The 26415-nt window shown below is 54.2% G+C and overlaps 1 protein-coding gene across 1 annotated transcript in view; it reads left to right on the plus strand.

Moving 5' to 3' along the window:
- The first annotated feature begins 3104 nt into the window (after window positions 1-3104).
- The window catches only part of PIK3C2B (phosphatidylinositol-4-phosphate 3-kinase, catalytic subunit type 2 beta), a 40908-nt gene continuing 17597 nt past the window's right edge, over window positions 3105-26415 (plus strand). The window contains exons 1-18 of the mRNA XM_012657891.1: window positions 3105-4061; window positions 7341-7441; window positions 8038-8192; window positions 8491-8611; window positions 11263-11374; window positions 11526-11605; window positions 11991-12054; window positions 13496-13642; window positions 14269-14302; window positions 15217-15412; window positions 16431-16553; window positions 20070-20237; window positions 20797-20908; window positions 22020-22162; window positions 23361-23549; window positions 25064-25157; window positions 25324-25418; window positions 25944-26124. Of these exons, the coding sequence (XP_012513345.1) occupies window positions 3129-4061; window positions 7341-7441; window positions 8038-8192; window positions 8491-8611; window positions 11263-11374; window positions 11526-11605; window positions 11991-12054; window positions 13496-13642; window positions 14269-14302; window positions 15217-15412; window positions 16431-16553; window positions 20070-20237; window positions 20797-20908; window positions 22020-22162; window positions 23361-23549; window positions 25064-25157; window positions 25324-25418; window positions 25944-26124 (3048 nt within the window). The 5' untranslated portion in view covers window positions 3105-3128. The remainder of the gene's footprint in view (window positions 4062-7340; window positions 7442-8037; window positions 8193-8490; window positions 8612-11262; window positions 11375-11525; window positions 11606-11990; window positions 12055-13495; window positions 13643-14268; window positions 14303-15216; window positions 15413-16430; window positions 16554-20069; window positions 20238-20796; window positions 20909-22019; window positions 22163-23360; window positions 23550-25063; window positions 25158-25323; window positions 25419-25943; window positions 26125-26415) is intronic.

Raw genomic sequence — 26415 nt, forward strand, 5'->3', positions numbered from 1 at the left:
CCAGGAACGTGTAATTTTGAATAAAATATTTTAAGAACATGTTTGAGATACACAGTTTGCTATTGGGAGCATAAAGAAGGGGTCCAATCCGGGGGTTCTGAGAAGGCTTCCTGCAGAACACGCTGTCTCAGAAGGATGAGTTAGAGTCACACAGGCATGCCGAGGAGAAGGAAGAACTTGACCCAAATCACAGAGGTATCAGATACATGGTGACAAATGGTTGATTTTGGGAGGGAGAGGGGGGCTGCAATGAAGGTCTTGCAGAGGAATCAGATAGAGAGCCTTCGGAGGGCTTTAAGCAAGGAGGGAGGTGATCAGATTTACACGTTAGGAAGAACCCTCAGGCTGCTGTGTAGAGGAAGCCTCGAAAAGGGACGGCTTAGTAGGAGGAAGAACTTAGAAGGCCATTGTAATAGCCCAAGTGAGAGAAGATAAGGGCTCGAATTAGGGCAGCCGCAGTTAGAGTAGAAAGAAGAACCAGCTTTGGGAAGTCTCGCAGAGGAAAAGTTGGCAGGGCTCGGCAATTGGATATGGGGTGAAAGGGAAGAGGTAGGTGTCTAGGATGACTGTAAGGTTTCTGGCTGGGGCAACTGGGTGGTGCCAGGTACTGCACTGGGGAACCAGGAGCAAGGAGCAGGTTGTAGGGGGCAGAGAAGATGGTTATTCCGCTTTGGACATTTGGGTTTTGAGATATGAGTGGGCATATGAACTTGAAAGAGAGAGACACATATGGAACCATCCACATGTGAGTAGTATGAATAGGAAACAAGAATAGATGAGATTGCCCAAGCAAAGGGGGCAGAGAATTCACAGTGGGCTGAGGGTGGAATCCTGAGCCAATACCAACATGTCAGGGTGGACAAAGGAAGAGGAAGACAAAGAAGGAGGTGGAGAACAAGGAAAAAATAGCATCCTGAAAGCCAGAGGGGAGAGGGCTGAAGGAGGAAGGGAATGGTTTGCAGGGTCAAATGCAGCCGCAGCAGTATTCAGGCAGAGAGAGATGCCTGCTGAGTTGGGCAGCCTGGGTGTTGTTGCTGGAGCAGTGTTAGTGGGATGTTGGGGATTGACACCAGACTGCAGTGAGTTAAAGGGTAAGTGGGAAGGCAGAAATTGGAAATATGGGCTATAGTCTACTGTCTCGGGAAGCTTGGCTGAGAAGGGAAGGAAGAGCAGAGAGGACAAAAAGTCAAGGGTGGCTGGGTATGGTGGCTCACGCCTGTAATCCTACCACTCTGGGAGGCCAGGCAGGAGGATTGCTTGAGGTCAGGAGTTCAAGACCAGCCTGAGCAAGAGGAAGACCCTGTCTCTACTAAAAATAGAAAAAATTAGCCGGGCTTGGTAGCACATACCTGTAGTCTCAGCTACTCGGGAGGCTGAGGCAGGAGGATCGCTTGAGTCCAGGAGTTTGAGGTTGGTGTGAGCTAGGCTGATGCCATTCCACTCTAGCTCGAGTAATACAGCAAGACTCTGTCTCAAAAAAAAAGAATCTATCTGAACCGTTTTCCTATTGATGTTTTCAACTTTTTATTCGTGAAGAATAACGTTTCGTATGTTTGTTACCTGTTGGGTGAAGCAGTACAATGAAATGAACAATTTTTGATAATTTTATGGAATTGTGAGCTTCTTGGCTGTTGGTGCTAAAGGTCAGAAATGACACCTTCACACTCACCTCGCCCAGCCTAATTGCAAACACACATGCAGATGTAGAGTGGTTCTCAGCTTCGGCTATAGGCGAGAATCTCCTGGGGACATTTTAAAAATACCATTACCCTACCGCAGACCAATGAAATCAGAATCTCTTGAGAGCATCTGGGCATCTGCACTTTTAAGAAGTTCCCCCCATGTTTGTGGTATGCTGCCAGGGCTGAGAACCACAGGGCCAGGCTGACCTTGTTGTTACAACCATTGGTTCAGTACTTCTCAACTGTTTTCGTGTCAGGCTTCTAGAAGAAGGGACACCAATGCTAGAGTAAATGGAGGGGCTGCTGGTAGCCAGAGGCAGCAGGCCTGGGGGGTCCTGTCTGGCTTTCTGAAGGCCGAGGGGAAAAATCAGCATTTTGGCACACCTGTAATCCGTCAGGTACCTGGGTCTCACCTGTTGGTAAGCTTTGTTTTATTGCACATAATGGTGTATTTTGGTAGGTTCTCAGTGCAAGCTGAGTAATTATGAGGTATGTTTAACAGGGCTTCATTATACTCTTCATTTACAGTTTTATTGAGGTATAATTGACATACAATAAACTAATACATATTTAAAGTGTACAATTTGATAAGTTTTGACATGTGAATGTACCAGCCAAGCCATTACCACAGTCAAGATAATGAACATACTCATCACCCCCAAAAGTTCCCTTATGCCTCTTTGTAATGCACCCCTCTTTCTACTCTTTCCCCACGTAACCACTGATTTGCTTTCTGCCACTGTAGATCAGTTTGCATTTTCCAGAATTTTATGTAAGTGGAATCACACAGACTCATATTCTTTTGTCTCTGGCGTCTTTTACCCGGCATAGCTATTTTGAGATTCATCCATGTTATTGCGTTTATCAGTATTTCATTCCTTTTCGTTGCTGAGTGCTATTCAGTTGTATAGACACATAACATTTTAAAAAATCCATTCACCTGTTGGTGGACACTTAGGTTGTTTCCAGTTTGGGATGCTACGAAACAAAGCTGCTGTGAATATTCGTGTGCAGGTCTGTGTGTGGACATGTGCTTCCATTTTTCTTGGATGAGAAGGAGTGGGATGGTGGAGTCATATGATAGGTAAATACCTCTTGGCTGAGGAGGGTGCCTCCCTCTCTCCTGGGGGAGAGATGAGGACAGGAGTTAGGGACCAGAGATGGAGACATGTATAGATGGCTGGGTGGGTGGGTGGATGTATTAGACAGGTGGGTAAAGTGGTCTTGGTATCTCTTTTTCCTTTCCATCTGTTATAGACTCGGAAGAAACAAGCCCTGGCCCAGATTATGTCACGTAAATCAGAGTGTTAATCTCTCCTTGTGACTGAATGACTGATATTTCTACTTCTCACTTGTAGGTGCCCAGACACCATGTCACAGCCCCCCAGACCTGACATTGGCAGGAAGTAGAAGACTTCCTTGTCTCCTCTGTCCCCCGTCTTCACCATGTCTTCGACTCAGGGCAATGGGGAACACTGGAAGTCCCTGGAGTCGGTGGGCATCAGCCGCAAAGAGCTGGCGATGGCCGAAGCCCTGCAGATGGAGTATGACGCTCTGTCCCGGCTCCGGCACGACAAGGAGGAAAGCAGAGCCAAGCAGAACACAGACCCCTCTCTCATCAGCTGGGACGAGCCTGCCTTGGACTTCTTCAGCAAGCCCACAGGAAGGCGGACTGACCTCAAACTCTTACGCGGTCTCTCTGGCTCCGATCCTACCCTCAACTACAACTCGCTCTCCCCACAGGAAGGGCCGCCTAACCACTCTACCTCCCAGGGCTCCCAGCCTGGCCCAGATCCCTGGCCCAAAGGCTCCCTATCTGGAGATTATCTCTACATTTTTGATGGTTCAGATGGGGGACCCTCTTTGTCCACAGGACCAGGGGACACAGATGACCCTTGCAAGAAACTGTCCCCACCTCCTCTGCCTCCCCGAGTTTCTATCTGGGATACTCCTCCCCTGCCTCCCAGAAAGGGGTCCCCCTCATCCTCTAAGATCTCCCAGCCCAATGACATCAACACTTTTTCTCTGGTTGAATCACCGCCGGACAAACTGCTAGGGCATCGGATCCTAGAAGAGGAAGAGTTGCCAGGAGGCGGGGGTCAGGGGCGCCTACTGGGGTCTGTGGACTATGATGGTATCAATGATGCGATTACAAGGCTCAACTTGAAGTCAACCTACGACGCAGAGATGTTGCGAGATGCCACCAGGAGCTGGAAGGAGGGCCGAGGGCCCCTGGACTTCAGCAAGGACACTTCTGGAAAACCGGTGGCCCGGAGCAAGACCATGCCCCCTCAGGTGCCCCCCCGCACTTATGCCTCCCGCTATGCCAACCGAAAGAATGCAACACCTGGCAAGAACCGCCGGATTTCTGCGGCTCCGGTGAGGGCCTTATTGTGTTTCTTGTGTCTTCCTTCCTTCCGTGTCACTCAGGAACAAGGACTAGTTCCTTTTCTTCTTTGCTGTTCCAAATCCAAATCTGCCAAGTCCTCACCCCTTTAGTCCGCTCCTCCCCTCTACTTCTGCCATCCAGACCGGGCCCTGGTTGGGGAGAGGCCCACGGGAGGCTTGGTTGGGGGGACACCCGTAGAGGTATGGCTCCTTTTCAGGGCCAAGTTTCGTGTATCTTGGCCAAAGCGGCCCTTCTAGGGGCAGGCATTGGGGAACCCTGGTTCCCAGCGTGTGCCGCTTCCTGCTGAATGCACTGAATTAGGAGTTAGGGGATTCGTTATTGACTCTGCGGCTGAATGGCCCTGTGGACTCGAGCAAGTTGCTTCCGCTTTCTGAGGCCCTGCTCTGCCAAAAGTGCTGCGTGGCGGTGAAGATCATTCACAATATTAACCACTCGTTTAGTGCTCACTGAATACCAGAACCTGGTCCAGATCTCCACAACAACCCTTCCTGATGGTCCAAAGCCTCACAGCAAGAAATGGCAGGGCGAGCATTCAACCCGGGCCGCTCTCGTTCCAAAGCCCCGTCTCTCTTTCTCTCGCCCTCTCCCTTTCTCTCTCCCTCTGTTTTTTCTTGTGATAAAATATACATAACATAAAATTTATCGTCTTCACCATCTTTAAGTGTACAGTTTAGTGGCATTAAGGACATTGACATTCCTTCACCACCATCCATCTCTACCCACTCTCTTGTCACAATGAAAATATTTAGAAAAGATACGCACTGTGGCAATCATTTTACTTTGATCAGTGCATTGTGTAAAACAACGCAGTGTCTACATGGAAGCCCCAGGTGGGTTCCAGGGCAGCTTTGGTCTTTTTTCTGGTTTAGAGGAACATCAGCAGCATCTCCATGGGTGGGACCTGGAGGCCTCTTTGTGTGTCACCCTTGGCCCCTGGACGCCCTGGCTGCGGGGAGTCAGGACGCACCCCCGTGGCTGGCGACTTCTGTAGCAACTTCGCAGCCCGCTCAGTCCATCCCTGTTTCCTCCGTACCTATTGTTGAAGGGGCACGGGGGCTTTCCCACCTTGTGTCCAGCCTGTGGGCTCCTTCCCAACTCTGAAGAGCTACACAGTCCTTCCTTCCTCTGCCTCTGCTAAGAGAGTCCCCCAGAAGCAGAATCGGCTCCCGGGCTAAGCCCCGGCCCTGGAGCTCAGGGCTTTTTACAGGCTCTGCTGGGAGAGGTGGGGCTGTTCCCGCTATTTATAGGGCCTGGGAGATTCCTGTTCCCAGCTCCTCGCACAGAGCGGGGCCTGCTCACTGAGTCTGGGCACACTGGTAGGTGGTCACCTCTGTCGCTCCCTCTCTCTCCTGCCCCCGCTTCCCCGTCCCCCGAGTGCCATCAGAGTTCTGAGAGGGGACTCAGTCCAGCGTCTCCTTGAAGAAGTGACGAGCGCAAAGCAAAAAGCTCCTGCCCGTTCTTAGTGGGGCAATGAGGCCTTGGTCCTCCCCTCCTCAGCTCGGTGCAGGGGCTCAGCCTGCTGGGAGGGGGGGCCCCTGGGGCCCTCGGCCTGTACCACCGCCCCGCCTTCATCGGGCTGCCAGGCGGAGGGACCCTCCTTCCAGGCCTGTGGAGCCAGTTCTGGAACCGGCTGGCTCCAGATGCCAGCCCGGTACCCCCGCTGCCAGCCTCTGCCCCACAGACTCCCCCAGCCAGCATCGGGTGATGCCACCAGGGCCTGCCAGCCGGGCAAACGTAAGTGGCTTTTGTTTTCTTACGGTGCCAGTGAGTGGTACTAAAAGGGCATGAAAATGGCCTTCAGTGGTCACTCTGTTCTCTCCTTCTCCCCCATCTGTCTCTGTCTCTATCTCACTTTCTCTCTCCCCCCACCTCTCTCTCTCTCTGTCTCTTCCCCCTTTCTCTCTCTGTCTCTCTCTCTCTGTCTCTCTCTCTCTCGTTAATCGCTGACAGTGGCTGACAGTGGTACTATTGTTTTGACTGGGACACAGGCACGAACTTGGCAGAGCCAGGGCCTCACATGCCAACTGCCCCCACTGCTGCCCTCCCCTCTGTGCGCCCCGCCCCCCACCACCCGTGCGCTCCCAGGGGAGCAAGGCTAAGAGAGAGGGTCACCCAGAGGAAACCGTGTGGATATTCAAGTGAAAAGCTCAGTTCCTGCTGTCTGCCCCCAGGGGCAGGGAACACGTGAGAATAGCCAGCGGGTAGGAGGAGAGATACGAGTTGTTGCGATGTGCACAGGCTCAGGCCAGAGCTGATGTGCACAGGCCGGAGCCGTGGGCTCCCCCGGAAGCAGCTGCTGGAACCGGATGCACGCTGGGACTCCATCTGAGCAGCAGCTCTGTCCCGGTGTGGCCTCCCCAGCAGCCTGTCAGGCAGAAACCTGTCATGCTCCAGCTCACCCTCCCCCTTACTTCCTCCTCACCAGGACGGGGCTGCAGGCCTTGTTTAGGGCTTCTTTAGGCCCCCTCCTGGGTGACAGAAGGCAGATCTGAGATGGGAGACAGCTTGGGACCTTGTCTGAGAATTCCATACCACATGCGTGCTCTGGGCAAGGAAGTAGGGCTCCCCGACATTCCAGCTATTCAGAACAGGCAGACTTGGGAGCCAGGAGGAGCCAAGCCTTCTATCTATCAGGTTCTTTCCTGCCCAGGGCACTGCTTTGACACTTTCTTCCTCAAATAGCACGTCCCGAGAAGGCACATGTGTCTGAGTCACTCCTCCATCTAAGGGCTCTTGGTCTCTCTCTGCTTTGGGTCCCTGGGGCTTATTGTGGGTGTTGAGGCTTTTGCCCAGGGCCAACCTTCCCTGGGGACCATTTGGACAGCCTGCTTGCCCCAGCTTCAGTGGTGGGGCTGGGAAAAACAGCTGCCTGCCCGGCTCCCCGCCAGGCCTCTGGGAACATCCTTCAGCAAGGCCTTGCTCAGGATTGGCCCGGCAGCGCTGTGCGCTGTCTGACCGGCTGCCGTGAGCTTATCGGACTCTGGAAGGGGCTTTGGCCACACTCTTGTCCATCCCACCCATGCTTCCGTGCTCGGAGCCTCAACTCCTTTTTCAACTTGGCTCTTGGTCTCCTAGGACAGCAGATAAATGTATTCCTGGCTGCCCCGTGTTTTCTTGTGCCCTTTTCACTGAATGTTGCGCGAATGGAAGGTCTTTACACCTAACGTTTAAGAGGTTAGCTGTGGGAGTGCCTGATGGGGAGGGGACACCGGGGGAAAGGCACTGAGTCGGCTGCTCTTCTCTTCAAGGTGGGCTCCCGGCCCCACACCGTCGCCAATGGCCATGAGTTGTTCGAGGTCTCAGAGGAGAGAGATGAGGAGGTTGCTGCGTTTTGCCACATGCTGGATATGTAAGAGTTAAAGAAAAGAATGGGGCAGGGGAGTTGCGAGGGCTATGGGGGCTGGGAGGAGGGCCACCCATTTCAGAACTTTCTTTGGTAGGGAAGAAGCGCTGTATTAAGTAAACCTCAATTCATAGCTATGGGATGCTTCCTACAAGTGTCTGCAGGGTTTTTGAAATCTTAGCAGTTTCACATTTTTAACAAAATTCATGAAACCTTGGTCGAGCAATCACATTATCCTGACTCCTTTAGACTCTGGCCCTTAGTTGCCCTTAGGAGCAAATGAACCCAAGCTGGAGATAAGAGTGCTATCTGGAACTGAAAGAGAAAGGAAATGGATTCCTAAAAATTTTCCATCAAACTTAGCATGGAAAGCTTTGTCATTTTAAAACTATCCCCGCTGTTCAACTGTGGGAAACATTTTGTCACTGTAGCAGATGTGTCAGGAACGGGTTTCCCAGAGCTGCTTCCCCAATGCCCCCATCCTGGCCTGCAAACCCAGAGGGCTGGGCTGAGTGGGGACAGAGGGTCCCAGTAGGCCTGTGCCGAAGGCTGCTCTCTTCTGAAGGCACAGTGAGGGTGTTTTTCCCTCTCTTCCTGTACAGCCTTCGATCTGGCTCTGACATCCAAGACTACTCTCTCACCGGATATGTCTGGAGCGCTGTCACCCCTAGCCCAGAACACCTTGGGGATGAGGTCAACCTGAAGGTGACTGTGTTGTGTGACAGCCTTCGAGAGCCACTCACTTTTACCTGCAACTGTAAGTTACTCGGGGGTGGAGAGCATCCCTTGAGGGGGAGTGGGGATGACTGTGTCTCACACTGTAACGTCCTTTGGTCTCATTTCCCACCTTAGCTTGTGGCCCAGATGAAGGGCAGTGGGAAAGCTCCTTTGGGGGACTGGCTCTAGGACCAGCTTTCTAGTCCGCAGTCACTTTCCCCAACCCCAGTACTGGCCCGCTTCATCTAGCTGGTGGTGGTGCTGGAGACGGGAGATGGGGGCGGGGAAGCTGCGCCCTGCCTGGCCGGCGCCCACCCTCATGCTCCCCTTCCCCGCAGGTTCCTCCACTGTAGACTTGCTCATCTACCAGACCCTGTGCTACACCCACGATGACCTGAGGAGCATAGACGTGGGCGACTTTGTGCTAAAGCCCTGTGGGCTGGAGGAGTTCCTGCAGAAGTGAGTGACCTGGTGGGGACAGGGGGTGGGAGGCAGCACCCGCCTTCTGGGTGGTAGAATGGTGGGGGTCTTCACAGCGGTGGTGCCAGGCTCGGGGCTGGAAGTTCTGCCCCAGTCCTACAGTCAGGATTCCTGCTTTCTGGGCGTGCTCTCTCAGCCACGTTGCACTTTCCCCAGGAGCCTGTCTCCCAGCAGGGCTGGCGGCTTCCTGAGCCAAACCGGCTGTGGAAAGAGCTTGGAGCTGGGATTAGGCAGAGACTGGGTCATACATGCTTTCAGACTTCTGCTTGTGGCGAGATGTGTGTATTTGGGGTCAGGGACGGGGTCGGGGGGACTGTGTAGCGTTGTATCTCCTGCTCTCGATTGTGCGTGGTGCTTTTTCTGTGTGGCCAGGGGCAGGAGGAGGGCCGGGTGGGATCCTGGGGGAGAAATTACAATTGCTGTCTCTCCCCTTCTCCTGCCAACATGCCTTTTCCCCTGCTGGCTCTCAAAGGCTCGCCTCCGGCTCCTCTCCGTCCAGTGCCCTCTGTGGAAAGCAGCCTCCCTGGAAAGTCTGATGTGGCCCAGCTGAGGCCACCCCTCTCCACTTCCCTGGGGCTCTGGAGGGCTGGGGTGGAGGCGAGGCAGGGGCGAGGTCACCAGCCCTCAGGTGGGACAGCTGTGTGGCAGCAGAGAGATAAGGAGATCTGCTTTCCTCCCCAGCTTCAGGCTGGCTCCTGCCCACCACCTCTGGCACTTGGAGGAAGCAGATGCAAGGATGGTTGGTCCATGGCTGGAGCATAGCATTGGCAGTCAGCACTACGATTCATTTCTTGGCTGATTTCTTCAACCTTAGGGATATAGTGGGGCCCACTCTGGGCTCTGTGTCCTCCTCTGGAAGCTGAGGAAAAGGAAAGGGGCAGGGCCCAGGGGCACCATTCATACGTGCTCTGTGCGGTACTTGCTTGTGCGCACACCTTCCCTAGAGTACTAGGAGAGCCCCGGGCAGCCTGCCACCGTCAGAAGGGAACAAGGGACGCAGTGGGGAAGATGGAGCTCCCGCTCACACTGTTACATGGGTCATGGGTTTGGATTCTGGCTTGCTACTTACTCGCTGTGAAGCCTGACCCTCAGTGTCCTCTGCAAGATGGGGTGAGGGTTAAATGTGGGGATGACCCAATTAGCAATGAGTGACCGCTAGCAAGGAAGGACGCCCACTCTGACTTGAACGCACAAAGAGGAAGGACTTCCACAGAGAAGGTCAAGTAAGCCCCCAGGGGACCTGTGTCCAGGACTCCTGGTCCAGAAGGTTCCCTCCCACCCAACCGAAAAGCACAGTGCAGGTTCCTGGCCCAGCCCTCAAGCCTCTGACACATGACAACCTGCCCTAGGGTGGGGATGGAAAGGACCCTGGGGGCGGGTTCCAGAAAACTGCTAGTTCCCAAGAAAGCCCTCAGATTGGCAGGAGGGGCTGATACTGTAGGGGGCGTGTCGGTCCAGGATGCCGGCTGCTCTCAGATAAGAACCTTGAGACTGTCCCCGGGGAGGGCTGGGTTTCCTGCCACCTCCCCCATGGCGGCCACACTCTTCCTTCCTTCCAGACCCTCCCACCAGGCCCAGCCCCACAGCCCAGCTCCTCCACCACTAGGTTTTGGTTGTACTTCATTCTTAGCAGATTGGGGCCTAGATGGGAGGCCTAGCCCCCTCAGGGTGTAGAGAACCCCCTTAAATCCTCGACTCAGGCCCTGCACCTCCCCCGGCTTCTGCACATGCCCCTCCCTGCTGCTCCTTCCTCTCCCTTCCATTTCTGGCCTAGATTCCCAGCTCTGCTGCGGAAGGAAGTCCCTTTCCGGCTTCTGTTACCCAGCTGCTGGGACCCGGCCCAGGCCTGCAGTGCTGGCCTGGAGGTGGTTCTCACTCTGCCCCTTCTCGTGGGTTTCCTTTCTGATGAAGGTGTGATCTGGGGGAGAGGAAGAGGTTGGATTGCAAAGGGACTCCCTAGGCCTCCTTCTTTGAAACTAGGGGGGTCTCACGAGTGGGTGCTCGAGCAGTGGGAATGGTATGCAGATGGGTGTTTTTCTGGAAGTCTGTAGAAATTTGTGTGCTTATTCACAATCAGGCAGGACCCACAGAAGGAAGATAGAAATAGAACTTTGATGGGGACAACAGGTCTGGGATCTTGATGGGTTTGCTCTGGTTGGCCCCACACCCTAGGTGGTAACGTGGGAAGAAGATGTCACTCACGGAGGTTCCACACTGGAGCCTGCGCACAGGCTGACTCCTAGCATGTCTCTTTCCGGTTGTCCAAAGCCAAGAGAATGGGGCTTAAATAACTGCCCCTTGAGATGTCCCTCTGTTCCCCCCACTCTCTCCAACAGTTCCTACTCCTGGAGTGAACGAGTGATAACAACACAGGTGATAAATACCTGGAGAGTCAATATTTGTGCAGACCAAGGGTTAAGTGTATTAGGTGGCCTTTATTTAGACAGACATCTGTTCCTGTCCCCAAGCTCTACCATGACATTTTCCAGGAGCCAAGGTGGGGGTACAACACAAGTACTACCCCACACTTCCACCTTCTTCCTGTTTCTCTCTTCCCAAGGCTAAGGTATGCATCTCCCTTCCCACCAAGTCCCTAGGGTGCTGATGGTCTTCTCCCCCTACCCTTCCAGCAAGCACGCCTTGGGCAGCCATGAGTACATTCAGTACTGCCGAAAGTTCGACGTTGACATTCGGCTACAGCTGATGGAGCAGAAGGCCGTACGCAGTGACCTGGCCCGGACGGTTCGTGTGGGGGGTGGTTGAGGGTTGCACAGAGCAGGGGAGGTGGGATGGGCGGAGGGCGGATATGGGACACATTAGCTGGGAGCGGGGCAGGAGTGTTGGGCCCGGAAAAGGGCACCACCCCTCTCTGAATAGGGCACTTCTTACACAGGCGAATGATGACCAGAGCCCCTCCACCCTGAACTACCTCATCCATCTACAAGAGAGGCCAGTCAAGCAGACCATCAGCAGGTGAGGGTGGTGCCATCTTGGACATGCTCCAAACAGGGACTGTGGGGGATCCCGACGGACACGCTTGCCCGCCTTTCTGCCAGGGCTCAGGGATTCTTGCAGGTGTCAGGGGTGGGACCCACGAGGCTTGTCAGGAAAGATCAGTACCCCAGGGCATGCCTCGTGTCTCCCCTCTGGTACTTCGCTGTCACTCTCTAGGCTAGAAGTGGCAGAGTAGAACGACTCTCCCTCCTTCAGTCTCCACGGGACGCATGGAAAGAGTGGGAACCCCTGCAAATCAGAGTCTGATCCCTGAGCTGAGAAGAGGGAGGGAGGAAATGGGGTTTCCAGGACACTGGGTCTCTCATGACCTCGCCTGTGATTTTCCCTGCCCCCGACTCCCCAGGCAGGCCCTGAGTCTTCTGTTCGACACTTACCACAACGAGGTGGATGCCTTCCTGCTGGCTGATGTGAGTACAAATCCAGGGGCTCCCCGGCTGCCAAGAGCTCCTCCCTTGCTCCTCCCAGTCCTCCTGGGATCAGCCCTCACTATGCGGGATCTGGGTCGACGTTGAAAGTCTGTCAACTGAGTACTTCTCTCCATCGCCCTAGCTCACGGGCAAACCCAGACTGCTGGGTATTGGGCAGTGGCAAGCGTGTGCTCCTCTGAAGAAGAAGGAACCGTGGGATGTCTCCAAAGCTGAGGGACCCAGAGTTGTGTCCCCAGCCTCTGCACTTGATGTGCGTTGAGTGTGCACCCTATGAGCCGTGCTTGGGGGCCTCTGGTTTGAGAGGTTCTGTCGTACTGGTGTCGCAAGTAGAAAACCAGTGGGAGGTGGGGGGTTCCAGATGTGGAGAGGGTCCAGAACTCTCCCCACTTGAACTCATGTGGGGTCTCGAGCCTCAAAACCATGAGAATCAATATTTGCCCCAAATGTCATGAAGCTAAAGAAAATCTGACAGCGATCTTCAAAAACAGCTCCTGTCTCATTGATCCAGTTAAGTAGTTGTAGACTCTTCCCTCTTGGGGGATTCAGCACTATGTCGAGTTTGGTTACTTCCTCACTGCCAGAATCCCTTCGCTGGCAGCCTCTGCTCGAGCACTCACAGGGATGAGGGGGAGCTCTCTGAACACCTGCACCGTGCCAGTCTGGCCCTTTGCTGTGGCTGCTGGGGACAGAGCAGTGTAAGAATTGTCTCAGCCTTTGGTGAGCTTGTGTTCTTGTTAGAAAAATGGAATCATAACATAAAGCTGTTAGGAGACAGAACAGGATGGTAATAAATGAATTAATGGCTTCTGGCATGTGCTAGAGATGGGGATTGGCCAGAGATGGCTTTGTAAAGGAGGTAGGATTTTTAGCTGGTCCATAATTTAAATTTACATAGGTAACCAGGGCCGGACAGGCCAGGGACTTCCAAGTGAGAAAACTGCAGGAGCTGAAGTGCGGAGAGGAGGGGATGGGTGTGGTATGTCTGCGGAACTGAGATGAGATGTGTCTGGAAACTCTATGGTAAAGTTATGAGAATTAAGTCTGGGTGGGCAAGTGGGGCCTCAAGATGGTCTCTCTGACCTCCTTACTACTCCCTGTGGGTTGATTTTCTTAAAACTGCAGGTCCGTGGAGGAGATTGTATATGCATTTATATAGCATAAGTAGACCGTAGCTGACGGAGGCTGGGAACAAGAGGAGGAATGGCTGAAGTAGTCGGGGAGTGTGAGCATGGCCCATTTAATTCACTGGGAGAGAGTGTTCGCTGATGCTGGATGTTCGAGAATAAATCGTGGATTCTGCTGGCTACCCTGAGGGTTACGAGCCCTTGCTCTCCCTGACCCATTCCTTTAAAGACAAGGGGCTTGGAGGCCCAGAGCACGAGAACAGAGCCTGCCAGCCTCACTGTGCCGCCTTCCGCAGGGGGACTTCCCACTGAAGGCTGACAGGGTGGTCCAGTCCGTCAAGGCCATCTGCAACGCCCTGGCCGCCGTGGAAACCCCTGAGATCACCAGCGCTCTCAACCAGCTGCCCCCCTGCCCCTCCCGCATGCAGCCTAAAATTCAGAAGGTAAAGGGGCCCAGGGCACTAGCATGGGGCAGGAGGAGAGGAATACTCACAGGTAACGGAATTCCCAGGTGCTGGGTGAGTAGGTGTCCCCTCTTCACCTCCATCTTTCATGTTTAAGTGGTTCAACCACAAGAGTTCTTGGAAAACGGATGCTGAGTTTGTCCCCTCTTTCTGAGGTTGAGGGTGGGCTTGAGTCTCCCCCTGGAACTGGTTGCTGGGAGCCCAGGCCAGTAAAGGCTTTATTCATCGTCCCCGTAGCATCACCTGACAGTTGGCATATACATCAGGGTGCAGAACCAAACCAGGGGGAAAGTCTCCTCCCCAGTGGGGGCTGTGTGCTCTGCAGACAGGGCCAGCACCGCGGGCTCTGTGATCTGCAGCGGAGCGGCCCGAGGCCTGGGATGTCTCATTTGGGTGGACACCATGATTTCTATCCTCCGTCAGCTCACTCTGTCCATCACCGAGGTCTGGGATAAACCATTACTCTATCCTCCCTGGGGGATCTCTGCTCCTCGCGTTTCAGCCCAGTCTGGCTCACAGGAGCGCAGCTGTGAGAAGCCCTTCTTCCAGCTGTGACGAGAAAGGCCCTGGCCCTGAAGCTGCCTCCCTCTGCTTTCCCCCCACAGGATCCCAGCGTCTTGGCTGTGAGGGAAAACCGAGGTAAGGGAACTACTTACTCTTCGTCTTTGCCCAGTGGGCAGCTGCGAACGGCGGACTCTGTCCAGATTCCTCTTTCTCCCCAGCCCTTGGATTGCGTATCGGAGTTCGGCTGCCCTGTGTGTGTGTGCGTGTGTATACGCACACGTTTTCCTATGTGAGGTGTGGACACAGCTGGAGAGCACATTTCTTTGCACAGAGTGTTTGCTCGTGATTTTTGCTAGCCCTTCCCCGTGGTGTCCCTGGAGATGGTGATGAGGTGGGAGAAGTGCGTGTGCTGGGAGAGGCGCGGCAGAGCTAGCCCTGCCGTCCAGACGGGAAAGCTCCCGCTCGGGTGGGTCGTGCTTGTCCCCCCGTTGGCTCGCACCCCCTGCATTTCCAGAATGGGCCTTGGGAGAGGGGGAGACAGAATTTTTCGCTAGGATTTCTCCGGGATTCCCCGGTCAAGCACTTTGAGCAGAACTTTGCCCTAAAATCTGTATCACTGGCTTCTCACAGTGATTCCTAGTCTTTTGGATTTCCTGGACCTATAAAATGTCCCCAGAAATATTTTGGGGACCAACAGAGAGCTGCTAGCTTTGTACTTGGCCAAACAATGACTTTTTTGAAGTAACTGACAATTATTATTACCATGATTTCCTAAAAGAAAGGGCATTTTAACACTAAATAAGTAGTAATATGTAAAAATAAGGGCTGTGTTTAAAATCGAATTAACTGTCCTTTTATGAAAAGCTTGTGACATGTATCTGCGTTTTTCTCATTTCACCTCAGATGGTAAACTTTGTCACAGCTGATACAAACCAACTGGCATTTGGGGACCACTGTCCCAGGCCATCCCATTCTAGCCAGTGCCATGGCAACGAGGTGGGGCTTGTCGAGGCCTTACCAGTTTCCCTTGTGACCCCTTCCTTTCACAGAGAAGGTCGTGGAAGCACTGACCGCGGCTATCCTGGACCTGGTGGAGCTGTACTGCAACACGTTCAACGCAGACTTCCAGACGGCGGTGCCCGGGAGCCGCAAGCATGACCTGGTCCAGGAGGCCTGTCATTTCTCCGGGGCCCTGACCTTCACCGTCTATGCCACCCACCGCATTCCCATCACCTGGGTGACCAGGTGAGCCCAGGGCTGAGTAACCTGTAGGGATCCAGCTGAGTTTGACTGCAGCTTCTTCCCGTCTGCATGGGACCCCACTGCCCTAAGTCTTCAGATGTGTTGTGGCATCATGGTACAACAAGCTGAGCGCCAAGTGCCCGAGGGAGACCTGGGCTGGGATGTCCCAGAGGAGAGAGAAGGTCCCCAGGAAATGGAGAAGATCCTGCTATTCCCTTTCACTGCTGGCTGCCTCCTCCCTGCCCCCTCGAGATCCTAGGCCAGCTGAAGGAGGCTGGGGACAGATGGCTGGTTCCCAGATAGAGTGCATGCCCCATAGCCAATGGGAGGGGTGAGGGAGGGGAGGGGGGATGACCCTTTGTCTTGGGTTCCCTAGGCCTGCAGGGGTGGGTGGAGGAGGACGTCTCTTTGGTAATCCTCTGCTCCTCCTCAGCTGGGTCCTCACATCTAAGGCCTGAGGGAATATGCACTGGGCCTCACCCCCCTCCCCTGCCACCCCCTTCCCCCACCCCTCCTTCCCCTTCTCTCTTTGTTCCTCACTTAATGTATTCCTCTGGGCGATTGGCGGAGAACAAAGGAGGCAGCCTGGGAAACCGGGGCCTTCTCTGACCTCTTCTGTCAGGCACCTGTCGTGAGCCACAGGGACCCCCATGTGTTGGCATTCATGTCGGCATATGTCGTCTTCCTCCCCCACCCTTCTTGCCTGCGTGTGCGCATACACGTAAACGTGCACACGGATACACACACAGACACCTGGTGGGCTGGGACTTTCTGTAATAAGGAGGCTGGATGGCCGGTTCCCATTCAAATACGAAAACCACGAGGCTCAGCATGGAGCCTGAATCTGAGCAGAGGGTCCCCATGAGTTGCTTGACCCTGAGCACACTTCCTCACATCCCATCACTGTCCCCGGAGACTGAGCGGAGGTTTACGGGGGCTCTAGGGGGATGCATGCGTAGGTTTGGGTGGTGGAGATGGGTTTGGGGAGCTGGGTGTCCTGACCTGCCGCCTTTCTTTGTAGCTACGAAGATTTCTACCTCTCCTGCTCCCTCAGCCACGGCGGCAAGGAGCTGTGCAGCCCCCTGCAGACCCGAAGAGCTCACTTCTCCAAGTACCTCTTCCACCTCATCATCTGGGACCAGCAGTAAGCTCTTCCCCAGGCCTGTGCGTCCTGGTGAATGTCCCTGGGCCAGATAACCACACACAGACTGGGGGTCTAGGGATTAAACCAGGTCCCTCGCTAACCCTAACCAGACAGGTCAGCCAGCCTCTCGAGTCCCCACTTCCTGACTCCTAAATGGGGGGAAGTATACCATAATTTCTACCACTGACATTGTCATGAGGATGTAATGAGAAGCGTCCATAAAGGCTCTTTGTGAACCATAAAAGACCATATAAACATTAGTTGTTAATTTTTTTTTTTAGAGACAGGGTCTCAGGCTAGAGTGCAGTGGCATCGTTATAGCTCACTGCATCCTCAAACTCCTGGGCTCAAGTGATCCTCCTGCCTCGGCCTTCCAAAGTGCTGGGATTACAGGCATGAGCCACTGTGCTTGGCCTCGTTGTTAATTTTAATAATATTTTATTGGTTTGATCCTGTATCCCTTAAAGAGTAACTAGTCTGAGGGATTCTCATCCTCTCCTTTCTGCCCAAAGTTTCTGTAAACTAGGGAGAGGGGACTGCTTTTCCCTTATAGAGAGAGAAGGGAGGGTTGTCTACAGGAAAGAATAATGGGCTTGGAGCCAAAGAAGGAAGGCTCTCTTTCTAGCTCTGTCTCTAATCCTGTGTTTTCTCTAGCCTCTCTGTGCCTCAGTTTCTGCAACTGAGAAATGGGGACATTTGTTTAACTCGAGGCAGTTGTGGCACTGAAATGAGATAGGCAGGTTATAAATATAAATATGAAACCACAAGCACAAGATAGAATCAATCACCATTTGTTAATAATTTGGTGTCAGGAAGGTGGGCGTCAGCCAAGCGAAGCAGGAAGGAAATGGCGGAGCGTGGTGGTGACGATGTTTGCACCCAGCCTCGTCTGGGCTGTGCTCTCTCTTCCCTCCGGTCAGAAAATCCCTTGGGTGCTGCCTGGCTTCACTTCCTCCCTCTGGCTGTGTCTGAGTCCTCCTTTGCAGAGCATCACTGCAACTCAGGTGTTTGGACTGCGATTAAAGAGACCTAGCAGGGTGCCGGGAGGCTGAGGATGCTGAGACACGTAGACAAAGAGCCTGTGGAAATCCTGGAAGGGGTGGGTCATTTTATAGGCGGACACCTGGGAAGACACCCTTTGTCCTGTTCTTCACACTGAGATGATTCTTAGAGCAGGTGCACATAAATGTCCTTAAGCAAACAACTGCCAGGGCAGGAGAGACACCTGCATTTCACGTCCCCCCTTGGGAGTCTTTGGCCTTAATGGGTGCTGTACAGTGTTCTGGCCCAGGAGGACCCCAAATCGGCCTGAGATCTTTTTCCCATACAGTATTGGAGGCATAGGGGCAGCCCAGCCTGCCCAGTGGGTCTCACTGTGCTCCCTGTCTGAGATCTCCACTTGGAATCCCAAAGGGCTGGTCTCCTGCCCACAGCCTTGGGGAGGGCATCCTCTTAGCACAGCCCATCCAGGTGGCCCTGCACGGTCAAGACCAAAGCATTTGGGAGAAAGTGCCACAGTGTGGGGTTCAGAGCTCAGGCTTTAGACCAGTCATTCTCTCCTACTTACTGTAGGTGCAATCTTGGGCAGGTCATTCAACCTAGAATGGAGGTGATAATGGGCCTACCCTACAGGATTGTTTGAGGAGCAGTTAGACACTGTCAGTAAAGTACTGTGCACAGTGTCTAGTACATGACAAACGTTTTTTTCTTCGTCTTGTTTGCTCGAGAACCCTCTTGGTTCCGGTTTCTCTGTTGGGTGCAGTTAATGCAGACAAAGTAGTTAACACATGGGGGTACTTGTGCATGAAACTACGATTTGTATAACGCAGTAGTAAGCACAGTGCCACAGAGCAAAAAGTTTACAGTGTGTACACACATCCCACAAGTGAAGCTGTGTTCCCTTTTTCCCTGATGAGAAACTGAGGCCCAGACATGTGAGTTAAGTTGCTGAAGGTTGTGAATGGAAGAACCAGGGCTGGAAGCCAGTGCATACCAGGAATGCTTCCTGGAGGAGGCAGCCTGTGATGTGATGTTGAACGGGCTGCAGGAAGGAGAGGGGTTTCTCAGGCAGGGGGAAAGTTCAGGACTGCAGCCCACGCAGTGCTTATCCTGACTGACTCCAGGCCCAGGTCTCAGGTCCGCGGGAGAAGTTTTGCAATACCAGATACACTCAAGGACTGAGGAGAAGAGGGGGCCTTGGCTGGTTCTAGAGGTTACGGTTTCAGTTAGACACGAACCTGGGTGAAAAGAGAGGGCTCAGGACCAGCTCCCTCTCCCATTAGCTATGGGGTCAGCTGATTCTCTCTCCCACTGTAGCAGGGATCAGCTAACTCTCAAAATAGGCCCGGCAGCCAGGCTTTGTCACCTCCAGCCAAGCCCAGGCCTGGCGTGTCTGCTGGCTGCTGGAGGGGCCCTAATTATAGCTGTGGCCCCCCAGGGTAGAGGCAGCTGGGACAGAGCAGGGCTCTGCCAGTGCTGGGCAGCGGGCAGCGGGCAGCCGGAGGGAGTGCCTCACTTAGTGGAGATTCCCCTGGAGCAGAGAGGGGCAGTGGAGGGAGGCTGCTTTATCATGAAACTGCTAACCTTGGGGGTGGCCACCCTGCCTCTGTGCCCTCTGGCATAGAAGCTGCTGGGCTCTGGGCTGGCCAGGAGGGTGTGGCAGTGTGGACTTTGGCCCAGGGACAGCTTCCCAACAGGTAAAGTGTGTCCTCCCTCTCTTTCCACAGCTCCCCTCCCCTCCTGACCTCTCCCCACCCGGCAGCTCCTTATCCTGAATTTAGAGGGAGTGGCTGGGTGTGGCTCAGGCAGAGGAGCCCCGGAGAGAGCATCTGGGCTCTGCTTGCGGTGGGCTTATGTGTCTCCGTTCTCTTGGCCTTGCCAGTTGGCTTTCTCGCCACTGGAGACTTTGGGACGCCCCTTCTCTTTATCCCTTTGGCTTTGAGCGTGGTTGGGGGTGAGGGTGAGAACAGCTCGTTGTGTGCCCCTGGGGTTAGCAGACTTGTGTGAGGACAGGTGGGAGGGCTGTGGGGGAGGGTGAACAGCGGGCAGGGAACACGGTGCTTCTTCCTGGAGACTCTCAGCAGCGGGCAGTGGGGGAGGGATGGGAACTGTCAACTGGAAGAGGATAAAAGGAGCAGCTTTGGTGACCCTCTGCAGGAATCTTGAAACACGGAAAGGAATATGGCTCCCAGAATGGGAGTGTCATCCATCACCTGCATTCCGAGATGGCAATGGCTAAGCGCGTTCTGATCGGGCACCATGAGTAGCCTCAAAATCGGGACGTTTGCCTCACTCCACTGCAGGGCTCCGGGGACACCATGCTGTGCTTCTGGGAGCAGCCAGTGGAGGTGTTGCCTAGTTTGGGACCTGTCCTGGTTCTGCGGGAAGGCTTCCCCACGGAGCGTGTCTGACACCCCAAGAGGGAGGCGGAATCCTCAGCCTCATCGTGACTTCCTGGGCCACCTGTCCAGGAGGCCACGGGCAGCCTCTCCTGATTTGGTTTCCTGTCCTCTGTAGGATCTGCTTCCCAGTGCAGGTGAACCGGCTGCCTCGGGAGACCCTGCTGTGTGCCACTCTCTATGCTCTGCCCATCCCTCCGCCTGGGAGCTCCTCCGAGGCCAATAAGCAGCGGCGGGTACCCGAAGCCCTGGGCTGGGTCACTACCCCACTCTTCAACTTCAGGCAGTATGTGAGCCCCAGGGTGGCAGCTCCTTGGCCTTGGGAGGGGAGGAGGGGGACGGAGAAATGGGCCTGGCTGCTGCACCGGCCAGTGCCCCTTGGGAGGGTTGGCCATGTGGGGCTCACCGGTGAAGTCCAGAGGCTCCCCAAGCCCAGAACTAGTGACCAGGACCGTTGATGTAACCAGGAGCCACTGCGCAGGATGGGTGGCACAGGACTGCCGTGGGGGCATGGAATAGCAATACTTGGGTAACATATGATCTGGTTTTGTCATCGGAAGGACCTCAGAGGTCATCTAGCCCAGCCTCTCTAACCTCAGCAAGGCATCCCTGCCCGCGGGTCATCCAGACCAGGGTGTGTTAGCTCAGAAAGGCCTCTTGGAGGGGGCGAGCTATTCCAGGACTTGGAAGAAGGAAGAGGCCATGGTCTGTGGGGAGAAAAAGAGAGGGGAGGTGGCTGGTGGTTTCAAATAGAAAAGGCAGATTTTTCAGTTGGGGGAGCAGGAGGAAAACGATTTGTTTAACCAGTGGGTTTGGTGGCTCATCCTACCCTCCTCCCTCCTTAGGGTCCTGACCTGTGGCCGGAAACTTCTGGGCTTGTGGCCAGCAGCACAGGAAAGCCCCGGCGCCCGCTGGAGTGCACCTAATTTCCACCAGCCGGATAGCGTCATCCTGCAGGTGAGGCCCCAGCCCTTCCCGCCCTCCCACCAAGCCGGACCACTTCAGAGTCAGCTCCAGGTTTTCCCTCTTGAGGTTTGGGCTGGGACAGTGGGAGAAAGTGCTAGAACTTTGGGCATGGGATGATAACGTGACTGAAGCAACGAGGTGATGTGCTCAGACCTGGAGGGGGAGGTGAGCTCTGTGGTGTCTGTCCCCCATCCCCTGGAGGTTAGATTTAATTTCAAGGAGCCTGAAGGTAGGTGAGACCCTCCTCATCCTGGGCTCAGCTTATCAGAGTCCCTTTTATGGCACTCTCAGCTTCTAAGTTTGATCAGATCTGAGCTGTCTGCTCTTGAGGCCTGCGGGGAGGCCCTTCCCCAGCCCGTCACTCAGTGCTTCCACGGGGTGGGCCTGTCCTCTGGGGAGAGGAGGAGGCTGCTGCCCAGGCCCAAGGCCTAGTTCCCGGTTCCCAGCTCCCCTGTCCTGTCCTAAGATGCTTTGGTGTGAAATATGGAATATTAAAGTTGATACAGGATGAAACAGAGTGGTATAGAATGGGAGCTCCACGAGGCAGGTGTTTTTGTCTGTCTTACTCACTCCTCTGTGCTCAGGGCCTGGAGCAATCCTGAACCTACATTGGGGCTCGGTAAACATTTATTAAATGAAAGAAAGTAGAACTCCTTTGGAAAATCAGCTCACTTAGTTCTGATACTCATTTTAGGAGGAGGGACATTTGGTGGCATAGAGCAAGGACCTAGTGTCACAGGCCCTAGAGTTGGTAAGGCTCTCACCCAGCGTTGGTCCCTCCTCCCGTCAGGCAGCACTGACCTCCGGGACCTCGTGAGAGGCTCCCCAGCCTCGGCCTGGTGACATTTCTGTTCAGAGTTCTGGGCTGAGCTTGTCCTCTCACCTAGATGTATCTCAGCTGAACCTCTTCCTCACTCGTTCATTTTGTTTTTCTCTGCTTCCTCTTATTTTTTGCTGAAAGTTATAGCTGGAAGGGACTTTAGAGATTGCCAAGTCCAGCGGGTTATTTTACAAAGAAGCTGAGGGAGCAAGGCAGGAACTCCGGGGTGGGAGAGAGAAGCTGCCTGTTCCCTCTCCTCACTGCGCTGATCCCACCCCCCAGATCGACTTCCCCACCTCGGCCTTTGACATCAAGTTCACGAGCCCGCCTGGAGACAAGTTCAGTCCCCGCTATGAGTTTGGCAGCCTCCGGGAGGAGGACCAGCGCAAGCTTAAAGACATCATGCAGAAGGAGTCCCTATACTGGTGAGGTCCAGGGCACCCCCTCTAGTGTCTCAGGCCCCCCACCAAGTCTATCATGTTCTTTCTGACCTCTCCCCTCCCAGCACTAGGTCCTTGTCCTCCTGCTTTGGGACGGATGGGCATCGTTACCTAGGTAGCAAGTGGTAGCAGCCCCCAGGCGTTTCTCCAGGTGCTGACACCAGGGAAAGTGGAGAGGCCGGGGCCAGGAAATTGCTCTGAGAATGCCCATGCCCACCCTGGGGACTTGGTCCAGACTCAGCTACCCAGAAGACCAGAGCTTTGCCCCACACCCCGGATGCACTGTCTTCTACTTGCTGTCCTCTGGGGCAGCTGGCCCCACCACCCTGCCCCCACCTCCTGCCCCTTCCCCACCAACAGCCTTTGCATTTTTCTGGCCCTGTCACTTTCCAGAAAGGATCAGGTGTCAAAGCAAGCTGGCAGCTCTCAGGGATAAGCGAGTCCAGGCTGATCTCATCCTTGGGGCTGCTGCTTTCAGCAGGACTGGGGAAGCTGCTCCCCTGCCCGCTCCCCGGTCCACCTCTCTGGCTCCTGCAGAGCCCGGTGCCCGTGCTGGTGGAGGGGCATCAGACAGACGGCTCACCTCTCTCCCTAACGTCCCACCAGGGAAGCCAGAGTGTCTGAGTGACTGCGGCCTCCCTGCCCCCACTCCTCTGCTGGCTCCACTTCATCAGCCCCGCAGCCCCCTTCGCCCATTAGACACCTGATCTCAGGCGAGGCCCAATTAGCTGCAGGTCCCATAAAACCGACAGCTGGCCCGGCAGGCCCCAGGAGGCCGCTCAGCTGCCCAGGCCCTGAGGTGAGGGGCACTGCCCTCTGGCGGTTCTCCTTGGGAGTGGCGCCCTGAGGAGGGGCGGCAGACGCAGGGCCTTTGCCTCCTGCCTCAGTCTGTGATGTCCCTGCGCTGGGATCGCAGGTAGGATTTGGGACCCGGTTCCCAAGCTTTGCTTCACGATGGAGTCATCTAGTGATCTTTTAAAAATACCAATGCCTGGCTTCCCCAGACATTCTGACTTAATTGGTATTGGGTGTGACCTGGGCCTGGGAGGGCATCGCCGAGCTCCTCAGGTGACGGTGATGCGGTGATGCGCAGCAGTTTGGGAACAGGTGAATTGAGTGTGTAGCTTTCCCTCCTGCGTCAATACTCCGCCCGTGGCTGACTCTGCTCTCCCCCGCCCCCCAGGCTCACGGATGCTGACAAGAAGCGCCTGTGGGAGAAGCGATATTATTGCCACTCGGAGGTGAGCTCCCTCCCCCTGGTGCTCGCCAGCGCCCCCAGCTGGGAGTGGGCGTGCCTGCCCGACGTCTATGCCCTCCTGAAGCAGTGGACCCACATGAACCACCAGGATGCCCTGGGGCTCCTGCACGCCACGTGAGTTGTAAACCCACCTCTCCTGGCCACGTGTCCTTGCAGAAGCCGGGCCTTGGCGCTGCCCATCACTGACCTGAGCCAGCCCTGGGGAACATGATAAAGTGGGCATGGATGTGCAGGGCTTTTCCATTTCTCCTTTTTGCTTTGTCTTTCTCATTTCCCCCCCAATGTTATATTATGGACATTTTCCAAACACAACAAAATTGAAAATTGTACAGTGAACACCCCTATGCCCACCACCTAGATTCTATCATTAGCATTTGCTCAGTTTGCTTTATTGCGTGTCTATACATCCATCCGTCTACCCATCCATGGAGCCATCTTATTTTTTTATGCATTTGGAAGAACAATGTGGACATCATTCTATTCCCTCCTAAATACTTCAGCATGCACATCATTAACGAGAGCTCAGTGTTTGCTGCATTTTTTCTTTTGAGGCAAAATTTGCATATAAGGAAATGCCCAAACTTTACCTGTATGTTAGCTGAGTTCTGACAGATGCCTTCACCTGTGTAACCCAAACCCTTATCACTTAGTTCTGCTTTTTTTTTTTTTTTTTGAGACAGAGTCTCACTGTGTTGCCCGGGCTAGAGTGCCGTGGCGTCAGCCTAGCTCACAGCAACCTCAAACTCCTGGGCTCAAGCGATCCTTCTGCCTCAGCCTCCCGAGTAGCTGGGACTACAGGCATGCGCCACCATGCCCGGCTAATTTTTTCTATGTATTTTTAATTGTCCGATTAATTTATTTCTATTTTTAGTAGAGATGGGGTCTCGCTCTTGCGCAGGTTGGTTTCGAACTGCTGAGCTCAAACAATCCGCCCGCCTCGGCTTCCAGAGAGCTAGGATTACAGGCGTGAGCCACCGCGCCTGGCCTTAGTTCTGCTTTTAACAGCCCTCTCTTCCCTCTTTCCCCTGAAGGGTTCTCGGGACACAAGGCTCCCCGTCTCAGGCTCCTGGGCTGCCTTTCCTGGATGGTACCCAGGAGTCCCAGCTTATTTCTTGCCACTCTCAGTAATCAAAATATACCTATTCATGTGACCTGCCTTTAAGAGTTTTTAAGACAATGGTTTAGTTAATCTCTGGTAAACTAATTGTGCCAGGGTATATTGCCTTACATAAAATTCTGTGATTTGCTATTATTTGCCTGGTAAACTTTGCATTAAAGAATGTTAACACGACAAAATAATGCTTTAACCCACATGAGGGCTCTTTGATGATGGGATTTCTGGCACAGTGGGAGTCAAGGAAGAAATCTTTGGGAGTAGGGTTGAGGACTTTGTCCTGTTTTCTTTAAATCATCCAAGGAATGAGAGTGGCCGCCCATTGCTCCACCATGGCCTGAAGTAGACTTTGACCATGAGGAAGGGCCATTCTTAAGGGTTGCCGTCCACATGCTGGGGGACATTGCCTTTTCTCCAGCCATGCCTCTGGAGCCCAGGTGCGAGGGCGCTTGGCTCACACCTGTGCCTCAGAGCCCTCAGCTGAGCAGTCAGGGTACCGGGCTCTGTTTTGCAGTTTCCCAGACCAAGAGGTGCGTCGTATGGCTGTCCAGTGGATTGGCTCACTCTCAGATGCCGAGCTACTCGACTACCTGCCCCAGCTGGTACAGGTGGGTGGCTTGGCCTCCCTCCAGCTCTGAGGGTCTCATCCCCAAGACCCTGTGTCAGTCTGTATTCTGTCTTTAGAATCCAGAGCCACTGGTGGGATAGCTGTAGGTGTAGACTAGAGATAGTTAACAAAGCCTCATATTCTCTTTCTCCCTTTCTCCTGAACAGGCCCTCAAGTATGAGTGCTACCTGGACAGCCCCTTGGTGCGCTTCCTCCTGAAACGAGCTGTCTCTGACTTGAGAGTGACTCACTACTTCTTCTGGTAAAACTGTGTGCGGGAAAGCGGGAGGTGGACATGTGCTTTCCACAGGGGAGTATTTTAGTCTCGGGCGTGCAAGGCTGAGGAGCTGAGTTGTCTGGGTTCCATCATGTGGCCGACTTGCCATGTGGCCTTGGACTAGCATCTATTAGGAGGAACCTCCTCACTCAGGGGGTCCTCAGTTCACCCCGTGTAACACAGCGAGGATCATCCCTGCCCCTCCTCTCCACCCGCCGTGGCAGAAATATAAAGGAGAAATGAGATGCAGAGGGGCTTTGAGCTCTACTTAAAGACAGATTCTGAGAATCACTAGGGATAGTGAAGAAAAGAGACAAGACAGTGGACACGTACTGGGGTGTGGGCCCAGGTGAACACGTCTGTGTTAGCTGTGCATACAGGGGATATTTTCCCTCCCGAGTTCGGGGTGTGTTTTGCAGTGAGTTGGAGCTGGGTCTGACCCCTTCTCCCTCTACACTCTTGCCCGTGAACCCTTGAGTGTCTCTACTCCCCACTCCCTCTGCCTTGCAGGCTGCTGAAGGACGGCCTCAAGGACTCCCAGTTCAGCATTCGCTACCAGTATCTGCTGGCAGCCCTCTTGTGCTGCTGCGGCAAGGGGCTGAGAGAGGAGTTCAACCGCCAGTGCTGGCTTGTCAACTCCCTGGCCAAACTGGCCCAGCAGGTCCGAGAGGCAGCTCCGTCTGCACGCCAGGTGAGTGGGCTGAGGCTGCTTCCACCCATTTCTGTTCTCAGGGTTCTGTAACCAGTCATTAACATCCCTGAGCGGCAGAGTGGGACTTGACCTTCTCTGATTTAGGAGGTGGGAGCAGATAACTCTGTCTGTAACCTATAGGCCACAAACGGGCAGTCTGCTGGCTGGATACAGTCATGGGTGTGTTTTGTTTGGCCTGCAAAATATTGAAATTTTTATTTAGCTGTTTGCCTTAAAGGCTAAGCACAGTTGTGTAAGTTGTTCACTGCACAAGAGCACCCAGCTAGAATG

The sequence above is a fragment of the Propithecus coquereli genome, unplaced genomic scaffold (genome assembly GCF_000956105.1).
Source record: "Propithecus coquereli isolate 6110/MARCELLA unplaced genomic scaffold, Pcoq_1.0 Scaffold563, whole genome shotgun sequence".
Lineage (NCBI taxonomy): Eukaryota > Metazoa > Chordata > Mammalia > Primates > Indriidae > Propithecus > Propithecus coquereli.